Source organism: Seriola dumerili, unplaced genomic scaffold (assembly GCF_002260705.1).
Source record: "Seriola dumerili isolate Sdu_G_001 unplaced genomic scaffold, Sdu_1.0 BDQW01000003.1, whole genome shotgun sequence".
Lineage (NCBI taxonomy): Eukaryota > Metazoa > Chordata > Actinopteri > Carangiformes > Carangidae > Seriola > Seriola dumerili.
The window spans coordinates 11,892,759-11,906,613 of NW_019174258.1; the positions used below are offsets into that span (position 1 = coordinate 11,892,759).

The window sequence follows — 13,855 nt, forward strand, 5'->3', positions numbered from 1 at the left end:
ACTTTATATTTCAGGAGGTGTCTGCTTTTCTGCAATCACTGACTGGTTGGCAAAAATTAATTGGATGCAAGGAATTGGAAAATGCATCAAGAGCCTCCTTTTCAGGACCAAGTGACAAAAATGTTGCTGCATATAAACGAATATCCTGTAGAATATGTAATTCGTTGTATGTACCTCAAGTGGGGCATATACATTTCTTGTATGAAGCGAAAGGATGAGGTGGATGACGCCGACTTCCATGTAGGAGTAATGCTTTTGTTCTCACTCTCAGAACTGCGTTGTTTTCTTCTTCTTCTCCTTATTTCTAACAAAGCCACTTAGTATTTTGGGTGACCCCTCTTGTTTCTGTGTTTAGTTGGAGTGTGAGTGGAAAAGCGGGGGTGTGCTATCAGGAAAAAGGCTGCATTTTATTTTCTGGCAGTATTACTGTTATATTTCAAAATAAGAGGGCTGACCACCTTCTACAAACCAAAGTGATGAAGGGCAACAATATGTGATAGTTCAGAGGGCAGGATAAGGCACTAACACTGCCAGGACTGAGGCTTCTCACTGAGATAACCCGTACCTGACTGGCTGACTGGTGTATTTAAAGTATATTATATTGACTGAATCTCTTTGCACGAAGGTGTTTGACAATCGGCAGGTGTTGCAAGTAGTCCGTCACTGTATCCTGTCATGTAGAGGGTAGCTTTGATTCATTAATCTTATGTGGCGGCATTAAACCAGGCATTTATTTCTTCTCACTGAGGCTTGAAAAGGCAGGGAGCATTAGTGTGAAAACACGAGTACAGATGGTGCTGTCTTTCAAACACTGAGCTGCAGTGGGCGAATGTGTGTGTACATTGTGTGCTTGTTCATGCTTGTATGATTCCTACTTTAGCATGTGTGTGTGTCTGAGCGGTTAGGAAAAAAAACCAATATCATCCCCAATAATTAACACCATCTATAAGAAGGAGGGGATTGGGTATTCTTCAGAATTACACGGTGTAAGAATCTATTGTGAGTGCCTGTACATTAACTGTGCTTTAACTATTTAAATTGCAAACAGTTTCTAGTTAAAGCACACTGACCTTCTTACCCCAGCCAGGATCACACACTTTCTAGAGGCCCAAGTAATCCTGAATTATAAAACTAAATGCATGAATAAAAGCTAAAACCCAGACTGTGGCTTCTGTTCAGATAACAGATCTGTTGTGCAGCTCCCATTTTTCACAGTAAATTGAACAAACTGTACTATTGGCGGGCGTACAGTATCTCTTCACCAACCTCATAAGAAAGTGTTTAGATGCTGAGAAAAGCTTTAGTGCCATCTACAGGACATCAGCTTTAAAAACAAAAAGAACTCCACATGACCTTGATTGCCTGCATCGTTAATGCACAACTTGCTGCATGCTGTATTGATGGAGTCAGATTTGGGAGATAATAATGTCAAAAAGATCAGCACCCACTTCACTTTGCACTTTAAACAACAAGGGCTGAATGGCCTTTCCTGTGTTTCTGCCTTTACACTTGCTTAACACTTGTATTGAACAATGGCAGGATGGAGAATCAGTCTTAGCTCTGAAGAGCCTTTTAATTGGACTTCTGCCTGCATAATGGGGTCTAAATGAAATCGAGCAGATTGGACAGAGGGTTAATGAGTTGTCAGGGAAGTAGAACAAAAATAGACTCTATCACGACTCCACTGGGACTCTACTCTCTCCAGCTGAGGTTTAACTCTGCATCCGCGACATATGCAACACTGAAAGCGTCTCCACTCCAGCACAGAGCCGTGGCCAAGCCTGCGATTCTGCTGAGCCCAACACCGCATTGATTAAGATTCTCGCTGGGAGAGTTCAAGTAGAGGTTGGCCAGACTGCGGTTGTCTTCCGCAGCCTTAAAGGGAAAACAGAGGGAAATGCAGATAGTGTGTTGATAAGCAGTTAAAGCACTTCACCAGGAAGGCTAGGAGGCTCCTCTGAACACTCTCCCACTGGAAGCAGCTTTTGATGTACTGCAGAGTCGACATGATAGCTCTGTACAGCGTCTGAACACGCAGCACGTTCCTGGCCAGAGCCTGAAAGATACAGATCATAAACATGCAAAACACATAAATATTACAGCAGTCATGTTTACAACATGAATAATAATAATAATAATAATAATATGATTACGTTCTGTTCATGCCAAACATGAAACATCCGGTCAGCTAGTGAAACAGTGAGAGTGGCTGGTATGTTTTGGCATGAGCCAATGTGGTCAGGGGGCAAAAAATCTGACCTGATTTTGTCAACCTAGACTTTCAACATTTAAACAAACTGAAAACCTGCACGTTACAACCCAAGTCATCGGAGTGTAAGCCAATTTTGGCTTTACTGAGCAATCTATTGTCTCACAACAATGAGTCTTTGTGCAGAGTACAGACAGTCAGGCACCCTGTGTCACACCCTGTCTTGCACACTGTATATCAAACTAATGTTGTAGAACAGTGGACAAGAACTCAGTCACAGTTGGGGTCAATTAAAAGAATTAAAAGCTCAATTCACTTAATTCAGCCAAAGGGAAGTTTTGCTTTCGGGGATGGTGTTTTTTTTTTTTTTTTGAAGACAAAATCAAGGAGAAAAGGTTTATGTTAGAGATAACTGATAAAAATATCACTTCTACAACTTTTCATCTACCTCTCCCTCTGTCTCTAAGCTCTTCAAAAAAATTACTTATTAATTATTCAAGCATTACACGAATATTGTTGAGTGCAGTGACCTCTGACCCCTACCCTCCTTACAGTTGGTTCCCTCCAAGTTTAATCTTATGGAGTTTAGGGCTGGAATTAGCTGTTATCATCTTCTTCATCAATTACTTGTTTGGTTTATGAAAAGGTTAAAAAAATGTGAAGAATTATTTTTCACCACCACAGTATCATAAGATCTGCTGTGAATTCTTGTTTTGTCCAAACAACAGTCAAAAAAGCCAAAGATTTTCTGTTTACCATCACATATGATGAAGAAAAACCAGAGAATGTTTTTCCTTGAAAATCCCTTAATTTTCTGTCAGTCTGATCTAATCTAGGCTCTAAAGAAGCTGAGAGACATTTACCATTCACCTAACTGTATGCTGCTCTGGATAAGCAGACTAAATAAACAACAAATATTAAATGTGTGTATGTAAGTTTTTTTTGTTTTATTTTGACTGCATGCAAACTAATTTCGTCATCCCTGTATTAAACATTAAAATTAGGAGAACTGTGACAAACCTTTTTGGAAAATTTCGGATTATCCTCCATGAATCTTCTCTCTCTGGGTTGGAAGGTTCTTAGACTTGCTCTGACCTGATAAAAAAAAAAAAGTAAAGAAGCAATGAGAAACAGACAGAATCAGGCCCATACTTCATATCCATCAAGGCCTCATGTCCTCATTGCAGGCTGAACTTTTACTCACAGGGTTAAAAATAACCTCCAGCTCCAGAGTGATGCTCCCCTTCGACAGTCCACCTAAGTCCTCTTTCTTCAGTGGGAAGGCGATCTGTTGTCCCCTGCGGATCTGCAGGAACAGAAAGGGCATCAGGTGTTGAACTCAGCCATGAGCCCGACTATCAGTCATGCCGGATTACATTTTAGCAAGTCTTCAACCCACTGGAGTGTTATCGCCCTCTTCACTTTAATTTAGACGCAGAGTGTAAATAGATTAGTCTATTGTCTGCATGACGGACTCTTAGTGAGGTAGTGTTTACCGAGAGCAGGGGAATGGCAACTTTTCCCAGGAAGTCTGGCGCCTTGTCTCCATCCTCATCAAAGATAGTCACCACCAGAACATCATGAATGTCTTTGACAGGGCTGTGGAGACAAACAAGGAGGTCAGGTAACACAGCAGATGCAACATGAAGCACACATGTGGTTCAGACTGCATGCATCATGTGGGATTAATGATAAAATGTGGTTGCAGAGACAAAGTCGAACTGACAATGTGAAGACTTTATTCCACTCTGGGTAGAGGCTCTTATAGATGGTGTGGGTCTGAAGTCTGTCGTTCCCCAGTTCCAGCACACAGAAAGGGTCACTCTTACCTACAGGACACAACACACAACACTTCAACAATGGGCTCCCTCCATCCATTTTACTGTAACAACAGAATAAAGAAAGAAGTTAAATCCAAATGTGAGACGTACCGTTTAAATCAGCAGCCAGCAGATCTGCAGCTTTGATGACTTTAACTTGAAGGAAACCAACATCACGGAGGTTTTTCAGGGAGCTTTTTAAACCCTGTGGAGACAGTGAGCAAACAAGAAGCATGAGGTTTTGGAAACATTTAAATCAGAAAAATTCAGAGCAGAGTTATTTTTAAAAATCTGGATCTGGAACAACATGCACATAGCGAGAGACTATCATGGGAAATATGTGCCAGATTTTCTATTCATTCAAGTGCATGTACATGTTCTATGTCCAAATGTTTTTAAAGTTATATTTTTGCCTTAATTCAGACAGTACAGTGAGAGAGACAGGAAATTCAGGGAGAGAGAGAGGGGGGATGACATGCAGCAAAGGGCCACAGGTTGGGCTCGAACCCATGGCCGCTGCGGCTAGGACTAAGCCTATGTGGTATGCGCTCTACCAGGTGAGCCTCCGAGTCTATATATATGCAGACATATGCAGATTTTTCCTAACAAAGTTCAGCTTTTGACAATAGAAATATGTTACAATAAATGTTGAAAGATTGTTTAAATACATATTTGTGGAAAGTTGTGCATCTATGTTTGAAGCGACCGCCACTAAATTGCAGTGCTTTTGCAAGCTACAGTATTTTGCGTGATAGTACTCAGACCAGATACTTGCTGAGGGCATGAAGGGATTCACGTGAAGTAGTTCATTTTGCAATAGAAAGGTTTCTTTTCAGTGTTTTTCACAAGAACTTAAATACACAAACACGTCATGTTCTCAGAACAGGCAGAGCTTGTAATTGCACTGATACACTTAAGTCTAACTTTTGACAGTTTCAAGTTAAAGCAAGTTCATTGTCAAACTTGTCTGGTATGAACTGAAACCAGTGGCTGCAAGAAAGGTGTAACAGGATATAACAGCTAAAATATATAGTATATTTGGGAAATGGTTATTAGCAATGCAATGTAAAGTATTTATGATTTTTATTTAATGGACTACGACATAAAAAACATGGTACGATAAATGCAGCTTTTGATAAGATTGTTTAAGGCATCTGGGAGCCTGGTGCTCTGGTACGGTCTCTCTGCCACAGTCATGTTTTTTTCAACTTCAAATTTAACATTACATTATAATTTACCAGAGGAGATCTTTCAATCTTGTTTTCATTGTGTACAATGTCTTGGGGCATCTCTCTTCCCTTGACGCCCAGCTCTAACACTTACTGTAAAACCTACAGGTTTTAATATTCTGAACTCACTACACAACCGCCTGGATGAAGTTCAAAACACAATGTCCAAAAAAATTTCTGTAGCTCAACACTGACAGAGCAGAAAAATTACAGGCTCTCAGCACTTGGCTAGACAGATACTGCCATCTCTTGGCCCTTCAACACAGAACACAGAAAGTGCTCTCATCACACTGAGACAATCACACATGAATTTCTCTGAAGAAACTGTAATGGCCTTTTACTTGACTTGACCCAGAAAATGTGGACTGACTCCAGATTCTCCTGAGCTCTGATTACCTGAGCATTTAACTGACTATTAGTGCTTTATGAAGCTATGCTGCATTTCAAAGTAACAGACACATGGGTGTTCTGTTGTTGCCTTGTGTTGATACAGTGTACAGAGAAAAAAGGATGGATCTGGATTTGACTGAGTATCATGGGGCTGACGTCAATCAAAGACAGGGGTGTCAGGTGTACTGACACTTGTACTGGGTAATGTAGGGAGCAAAGTGATGCAGCAATTACAGACAGAAGACACACAGCACAGAGACACTGACGTAGTTGTCCAGCTGGTTCTGTCGTTCGTGAGATTCGTCGAGAGGTGCAGCACACAGGTCAGAGATGGAGACGCCGCTGCATGTGTTCAGTGTGAGGAGGAAAACTAAGCGTCCTCTCCCATATTCCAGTGTGTGTGTGAACAGCTGCTTTTCATTGAAAGGGACCTTGGATAGGTCCACTTCCCACCTGTACACACAAACGCACAGCACAATTTCAGTCATGCACACAGGAACATAGAAAGACAGCATTCAGTACATAGGCCTACACAAGCATAAATGCACATTTATTTTGTTTACTTGGCTGTGTGCACACAACCAAGTACACACAAGATATTGTGTTAATTATAGTAACTGTTCTGAAAATGCTACGGATCTCTTCTTAATTATCTAACTACATCAGCCTATACAGAGGTGGGAAACAGGCCATTCATTTACAAAATCTTACTTCAGTTTATATTAATAAACACATCCACAGTTGTTGTCGCAAGGTTCAGGCATGATGAGTCGCATCATTCGCTTTCATACTGGTCCAACAGACATCTGTCAGACTCCATACACTGTTTGTTACGTACATACTGTACAAACAAGCACGCAGGCTCAAAGAGCTGAAGAGACTCACGTTCCCAAACATTCCTCGCTCCGTCGTCCTTCTTTAGACCAGAGCTCCACCTCCAGGATTTCCGGACTGTCCATGAACTGATTAAAGGTGAACCTCTCTCTCCACTGAGGGTTGGCCATTTTGCAGTGATTCTGAATCAGAAAGAACACGAAAAATCAAAAACTACTTTCACATTCATGTACATGTAAATTGAATAATAACAGCAGCCATTCAACATAGCCACACTTATCTCCTTTTCTTAATTTTGTAGTAGTCAAGATAAGCCTTCACAACTAATATTTAAAAAATAAGCTAGTAGCAGTATGTCCAGCTTTTTCAAAAGACTATGTGAATGTTTTGTTGTTTCCACTGCACATCAAAGTAAAAATAAATAATTACTGTTACTTTGAACCTAAATACAAAGAAAGAAAAGGAGCAATGCTGCTCATTAGCATGCAGCTTGGATGTGTAATGCATGATGTTGCAAGATAAATGAGCAGCAGGATAATCATCAATGACAGTTGCCACAGAGCCTGCAGCAAAAGAAAGTGAGCATCACTGCTAGACATCATGCAGCTGCCTGGATGAGCAGCGGTGAGCGCTTGGGCCTTTTATGTCACACACATGTGTATGTCATACACATTAAAAACATATTTTATATATCTCCTTGGCTCTTATTGCGTTTCTTTTCCCAGGACGTCCCGTTTACATAATGAGTGTTCACAGAAAGATTATAAAGGTCACGGGGGCTTCACATTTGCACTTTTGAAACAGATTGACTGTTGACATAATCACTAAACACTCTGGCATCAGCTGAAGAGAAAACAAAAACAATAATGCAAAATAAGTGTACAAATCTACTGTGTAATCCAAATTCCAATGAATGACAACAATCTCACTGTGCACATAACATAAACAAATACATTAACAGTGTCTTGTGAGGCATTTTACACAAGCAAGTAAATGTGTTCAGCATCAGAGAAACACTGTCCACATCTGGATGCCTCTACTATCAAGTCATAGGTGTAATGGCATCAACTGTAAACACAATCATCATCATCATCAGAATCATTATAATCATATTATTAATAATATAGTTATTATTGTTACCTTTCTTGTGTACCTTTTTTGTTTTGATTTTTATGATTTTTTTTCTTTTACCTTTTTACTGTACTTTTTTTTTCTTTTTCATGTGTCTACTGTAGGTGAGGCTTTCAATTACCCAGAGTGAGTTGGACATACAAATATAACCATGAATTCCCCAATAACTAATAATTATATGTAATGTATGGCTGTGAGTACTAACAAAATAAATCACAGTCAATATTGGAGAAAGTTTGAGCAAACAATATTATTTGGAGGGAACAGGAAAAGGAAATGGCATTTGATAAGAAAATAATAGGGAAGGAAAACAGGGGTTCATGGAAGAGGGGCTGAAGTAGTGAAGTTTTCAGAACTGGGGGCGAAAGGGGATGGAGGAGAGGAAAGGTAGTGTGAGACAAAGAAAGGGGTACGAGAGGGAAATGATGAGAGGGCTTAGGAATAACAAGGACAATTTGAGAGGAGGGGAGGGGGGCTGCGGGAGATGAAAAGAATTAGTCCTCCAGTACCTTGCTTTTGTATCTCTGCTCTCCCAATCTGAAGCAGACAAAGAGCTGACCCCCCTGAGTGTCCAGCGGCAGCTCGTGACCCTCAACCAGAGTCACTGACACAACAGAAGTCCACAGCTGACTCTTCCTCAGTGTTTCTGACAGACGAAAGCTCTGAGGGGACGCTCCCGACTGCAGCAGAGGAGAAGAAAGAAGGAGAAAAAAAAACAAAACAATTCCCATCATGAACAGAAAAAATTAATCTAATTCCTTTCACATTCCGCCCAGTTATATTTTCACTATTCAACACTGCACACATGCATGACGCAGAGACAGAAGGGGAGGAAACCGAAACACCACCACATACACTATTATAAGGCTTAAATTAGATGCATACATGCTTCAGATCTGTGCTCTGAACATCACAATCAGCATCCCACCAAGATGGCCACTTATCGATGCAAAGCTGAATGAGGCCGCATGATCTCTTTTCTCCTGTGAAAATTAACTGATCCTTCATTTCACTGAGAGATTAGGTAAAGCTTGCTACAGCGTAGAGCAGCATCTTCTCTTATATATACTGTATAGTAGGAAGTCGAGTCGTATTCTAAGATAATTAGCTGAGCGTAAATGTAGACACAGCGCTGTAGGGAGATAAATTTAACCCAGATTTAATTAACACGGATCAAGCTGACACTGCTGTCTTGTCTGACTCTGTTCTGCCTCATGCATAAGCAGAAAATGATGTTTCACTTAACATGCAGCTCTGAATGGGCTTGGCAGAGTACAGTAAGTATCTGTAGTTGCAGGGGATACATGCACATAGTGAACATTTTATTAGGTACACCTGTTTACTAAAGCAAATGGTATCCAAATACAGATACACCTGGCTGCAGCTGAATCTGTAAACTGACATGGTCAACAGTTGTTTGAATAGGAATGAGCAAAGATGTCTGATGTGGTGGTTGCAGCATCTGAGAGCGAACTGCCATCCTCAGACTGATAGATTCCTGCACTACAGAGGATGGTGTGATGAGCATGCAGCTGCTCTGTGGGAGAAACCGTCTCCTCAGTGAAGTCAGAACATAATGTTCGGACTCATCTAAAGGATAAGGCCGTCAATATTCCATATAAATATATTGATTTCTATTATTAAAATCCCACAACCAACAATGCATTAGTCCCTCACTCAGTCCTTCTCAGTGTCCCCACCCTGTCTGTGTCTGTGGCTCCGCACCTCAAGTCTTAAATCTTTAAAAACCATTCACAAATATAATTTTTAAAAGCCACACTATATAACCTTTGAAGATAAATAATACATTCTTCTTCTTCTTCTTATAAATAAATAGTTGAACTCATACACTCTCGCTAAATTCAATACACTCAATATAATACTACAGCCCTACTTGCTCTGGTATGACCAGTAGCTTATGGTGGCTGATGCAACTGATTTTGCTGATGTTTGCTGACTTTGTGTACTTACGCTCCTCGTACAATATGATCTTTCTTTTACTGATATCCCACTAACAACACTTTTAGCAATAGATACAGAGTGTCTTTAAAAGATTCAATAATTTAGTATTTGTGGCAGCAGGATGGTGGATGTGGGATAGATTTGAAATTAACTACGGTGACTATGTTCACAGTCAAGCTTTTGATGCACAGACAATAGTTGTTAACTGGATTAATTCGTTGTTCATATGGGTCTTTTCACAGGATTTGTTCACGATAAGAAAATATAGACCAGACTTAACAGGAAGGTCACAAGTTCACAAATACTGTAGCTGAGTTCTGCAGTAGTGTGTAGAAGGGTGACTCTAAAGTTAAAACAAAATGAGCTGTGTACTGAGTCAGCACAGAAAAACTTTATGCTGTTTCAGAGGCAAAATGTGGTTTTACTCAGTACTAGGCAGGTGTAAAGTTAAAGTTATCACTGACAGTTAGAGTCCTGATGTTTAACCTAGAATTAATAAAGACATCTACATTTGTCAGATTTAATTTACCACAGAAACCAGAGTGTTGTCTATGTGGTGATCTGCTGCCCTCTTGTGCAAAGAGACAAAAACTATTCAGTTCAATTCTTCAACTGAAGTACAGTAACTACCAAAATAAACAGCAACAGAAACTGTCTGAATAAAATGTTGGTCAACTATGAGACACAAGATGAGCTGCTGTGTATCTTGTGGTATCATTCGACAAGTCTGAGCTGTATCAGATGCCAAACCCTGAGCATGATAGTGGAAGCTCTATATTTGTCTTTCACCATAGCTTTTTATTCTTGATGCAGTGGAGTCTCTCTTTTACATTTGGCAGAAACATGTAGACATGTGACTAAACTAAATGTTAGTTAGTCTGTCCAGTGTTTTCCCTCCATCTTTTCTTACCCTAATACTTCGTTTTCGTTTTTGGGGCCACCGCTGTCGACAGGAGCATACATGTTAGGTGCAAAACAAAAACACTTCCGTTAGTAGGACATAGACAGAGACTTTGAGTTAAACATAAACATGCAATAAATATAATGCATAACAACTCTCCCCAATGCTAGAAAACATGTAGTAAATATAAATGGGAGCATGCCATACTTGGCCTTTTTTGCTGTCTCCACCTCTGAGTGACAGACTCATGTCGACTAACACTATGCCCATGTCCTGCTCCAGGCTGTTTGGGTCATCCAAGGGCAAAGACAGCTCATTGACTCTGGAGGAAAAAGAAAAAAGCAAATTTTGGCTTCAATTTAAGTTAAACAGATCTAGATTAGAGAGGGGGTGGGCCAGAGAGAGGGCGCTGTGCAGCTGCACTGGTGCAGAAGTGGGTTATTTGGTTAATGTGGGCTGTGGAAGCAGGCACATTTGTTTTTGTTTTTTTAAATATGCGCTGAGTTACCCGTCTATTATTGAAGTACACCTCTACAGTCTAATACAATCCAACACAACAGCCCAGCAGTAAATGTTACCTAATACCATGTTCAGTTTTGCTGACACAGTGTCAGAGAGGTGGCTGTAGTTTGTCACGTTGTTGCATTAGCTTGTAACAGATAAGTATCTGAATTTATCACAGAGTTGAATCAACATGTCTGCGTCACATGTCAATGAAAATGCACAAAATAAGCTTCACAAAGACAGAATTTACTGCAGCGTGGCTGCATTACACCGTACATTTGTGTTCAGTGTGTGGGCTGGTTAACAATTGATCTGGACTTTTGGAAGGACAGGAAAAGGTGGCACGTGATATATTCTATTGTAGTATGCTAGTTTTTATTAAAATTAGGGCCCTGCTAACTGTCCCCAACTATTTATGCAACACTCTTTGTTAGCACATTCAATACAACGTATGCTAAAAGTAGACAATGCATTCATCAATAATAAGCACGACTGATATTTTAGTTGACTACAGTGGTTCCTAACGAACACATTTTTACTGCAGAAAATTATTTCTATTTTTTCTGATGTTTTCTGATCTTTCATTTCGGCTTGTGGATTTTACATCTTTAGGCCCAAAAACAATAATTTCAATCTTCACTTTAAATGTCCACCATGCACAGACATGGTGCAATCTGTAGCAATGGGTTGGCAAGTACACAAAGTAGCATTTTAAGGGGTAACAAGGCAAAAGGGTTGGGAACCACTGGTTTAGTACATGCTGATTAGACAGTGAATCTACAACTTCACTGTTCATAGTTGAGGGACAAACATTCCTCCCACCCAATCCTAATTTCCACCACTTATAGCCCAAGGCACTGTCAACACAACATGTGTTTAACATAAATTTGAAAAGTGTCTCTGATACATAGTTTGTCCATCAAAAAGCACTGACAAGTTTATTTCAACTGCAGAGTAAGTGCAGAGTGTCCCCCTCAGAGCATATCATGGTCACAAAAAAAAAAAATCTAAGGAGTCATTATAAAAAATGTTTATGTTATGAAAAGAAACATCACTGGCCAATATACTGTCAACAGATTCAGCATTGACCACAAAAATTCAGAATCAGTTTATAAGCTCACTCACAGTGTACACTAACGCTGCTTCCAGCACATGCCACACTCACTCAGAGTTAACCACCGTACCATCACCGAGCGACTCACTTGTCAATGTCCAGATCACTCAGGTTGACAATGGCAGAGCCCATAAAGTCATCAGTCGTCAGGTCACGGTCGTATACCTGTGTCATGTCAAACAACAAGAGAACGTTGATAGTGAGAACGTAATAGTGAGTGGCTGAAAGCTCTACTGTCTGTGTTGTTTTATATGGGCAGAAACTGACCAGACGTGGGTTTTTACAACACTACAACACATACTTTGATTGTAAATGAGTCACTGAAATGAAATCCAGCAAAGAAGAAACATGCCCTAACATGCTCTAGGGCTTCAGCTTGAGGGGTGAGCGGCTGAAACTGCAGCTGACTTGATATTTTTTGCTGAGAGAATTGATGAATTAATTCATGTGCTGACTTATACCACATAGCTGAAAAACCACTAAGCTAATCCTGATGTGTGTATACACACCAGTTCCAGTTCGGTTCATATTTGTTTGTGCAAATTAAACTTCCCTTATGCATGGTTATGTTGCTGCACCACCTGAGGGACAAACACATAAAGTCCCCAGAGCACTGGAAAATGCAAAATGGCTCTGAACACCGGAAAAATCAAACACATGAGGAGTGACAGTTACCTTGATGTAGAGTTTCTGATTCAGATCCTTCACAGGTAGAGAGAAGGTCTCGTTCCATGTGGGGTTGAGGTTTTTATAAACCACTTTGCTTTTGTAGAACGTTTTGCCATCCAATTTGAATTTTACGTAAGGGTCACTGGTACCTGAAAATGATACAAACATGACACAATGCACTTTAGATTATTTACTGATACTTGTTGCTGTTGTTGTTGTTGTTATACATCAGTACCTGGTGCTGGCACCTCACTAGGACAAATGAATGCTGATGGAGACAGTTTCTGCAACTGGGGATTAGACATGAACAAACAGACCACACTGCAGCTGTTGATTTAGCCTGAAAATGATGCCAAAGGATTTTATACGATGAACTGACTGGTCAGACCTAAATTAAGTGATAGCCAACCATTTTTGAAAAGGTTTTGTTTTATTCTATAGGTCAAAAAATATTCCTCCTGAGCTGTTATTTGCCATCTTTGAAAAGCAGGGTTGACTTGTCATCGTGACTGACTGTTATAAACACCAATGAAATCACTCTGCTTCTAATTTCCAAACTAAGTTGCTAAAGAGCCCTTTCTCTCGTTTCTTAACTTCTAGGGAAATGTAGCAGTTTCCAGTAAATGGGAGGACCAGAGTGCTTGTAGTGTCATCTCATGTCTTCACGGAGGATGTGGGTTTTGTTCTCTCCCCAACCAAAGTGACCACAACTTCCTGAATCAATAGCCAATCACATTTGAGCTTTTTTTGTGATGTTACATTTGTTTATTAAGATCTTATGACTGCCATATGCAGAAGGGGCAACAGGTAAATGTGAGTATACCAGAATTAAGAACACAGATTTAGTTTTTTATTATTTATTTATTCAGCTTTATAAATGTTTTATATTTTTATGTCTCACATCTGTTGCTCCTGTGATGAATCATTTTCACCTCAGGGTAAAGGAAGTAAAGTCTGAGACTTTCAGCTGTTCTGTTGACCAGATGAGGGCAGCAGGCACCCAAACACAGGATCACTGGATGGTAAGCTTTCACTACTCTGCATCCATGTCCTGTAAAATTGTGCCTGGTTCTGGGCAGTTTTACATCAGTT

General features: G+C 40.1%; 1 protein-coding gene across 3 annotated transcripts in view; it reads right to left on the reverse strand.

Annotated features, from left to right (window-relative positions):
• The window catches only part of LOC111221677 (multiple C2 and transmembrane domain-containing protein 2-like), a 35,723-nt gene that overhangs the window by 8,420 nt on the left and 13,448 nt on the right, over window positions 1-13,855 (reverse strand). For 2 of the 3 annotated variants that reach the window (XM_022745174.1, XM_022745183.1), the window contains exons 5-17: window positions 12,770-12,912; window positions 12,183-12,259; window positions 10,684-10,798; window positions 10,486-10,518; window positions 8,123-8,293; window positions 6,534-6,664; window positions 5,915-6,101; window positions 4,141-4,234; window positions 3,936-4,038; window positions 3,706-3,808; window positions 3,414-3,515; window positions 3,230-3,304; window positions 1,937-2,056 (exon numbers count right to left, since the gene is read on the reverse strand). In XM_022745174.1, the coding sequence (XP_022600895.1) occupies window positions 1,937-2,056; window positions 3,230-3,304; window positions 3,414-3,515; window positions 3,706-3,808; window positions 3,936-4,038; window positions 4,141-4,234; window positions 5,915-6,101; window positions 6,534-6,664; window positions 8,123-8,293; window positions 10,486-10,518; window positions 10,684-10,798; window positions 12,183-12,259; window positions 12,770-12,912 (1,454 nt within the window). The remainder of the gene's footprint in view (window positions 1-1,936; window positions 2,057-3,229; window positions 3,305-3,413; window positions 3,516-3,705; window positions 3,809-3,935; window positions 4,039-4,140; window positions 4,235-5,914; window positions 6,102-6,533; window positions 6,665-8,122; window positions 8,294-10,485; window positions 10,519-10,683; window positions 10,799-12,182; window positions 12,260-12,769; window positions 12,913-13,855) is intronic. The other variant, XM_022745191.1, reaches the window with a different exon arrangement.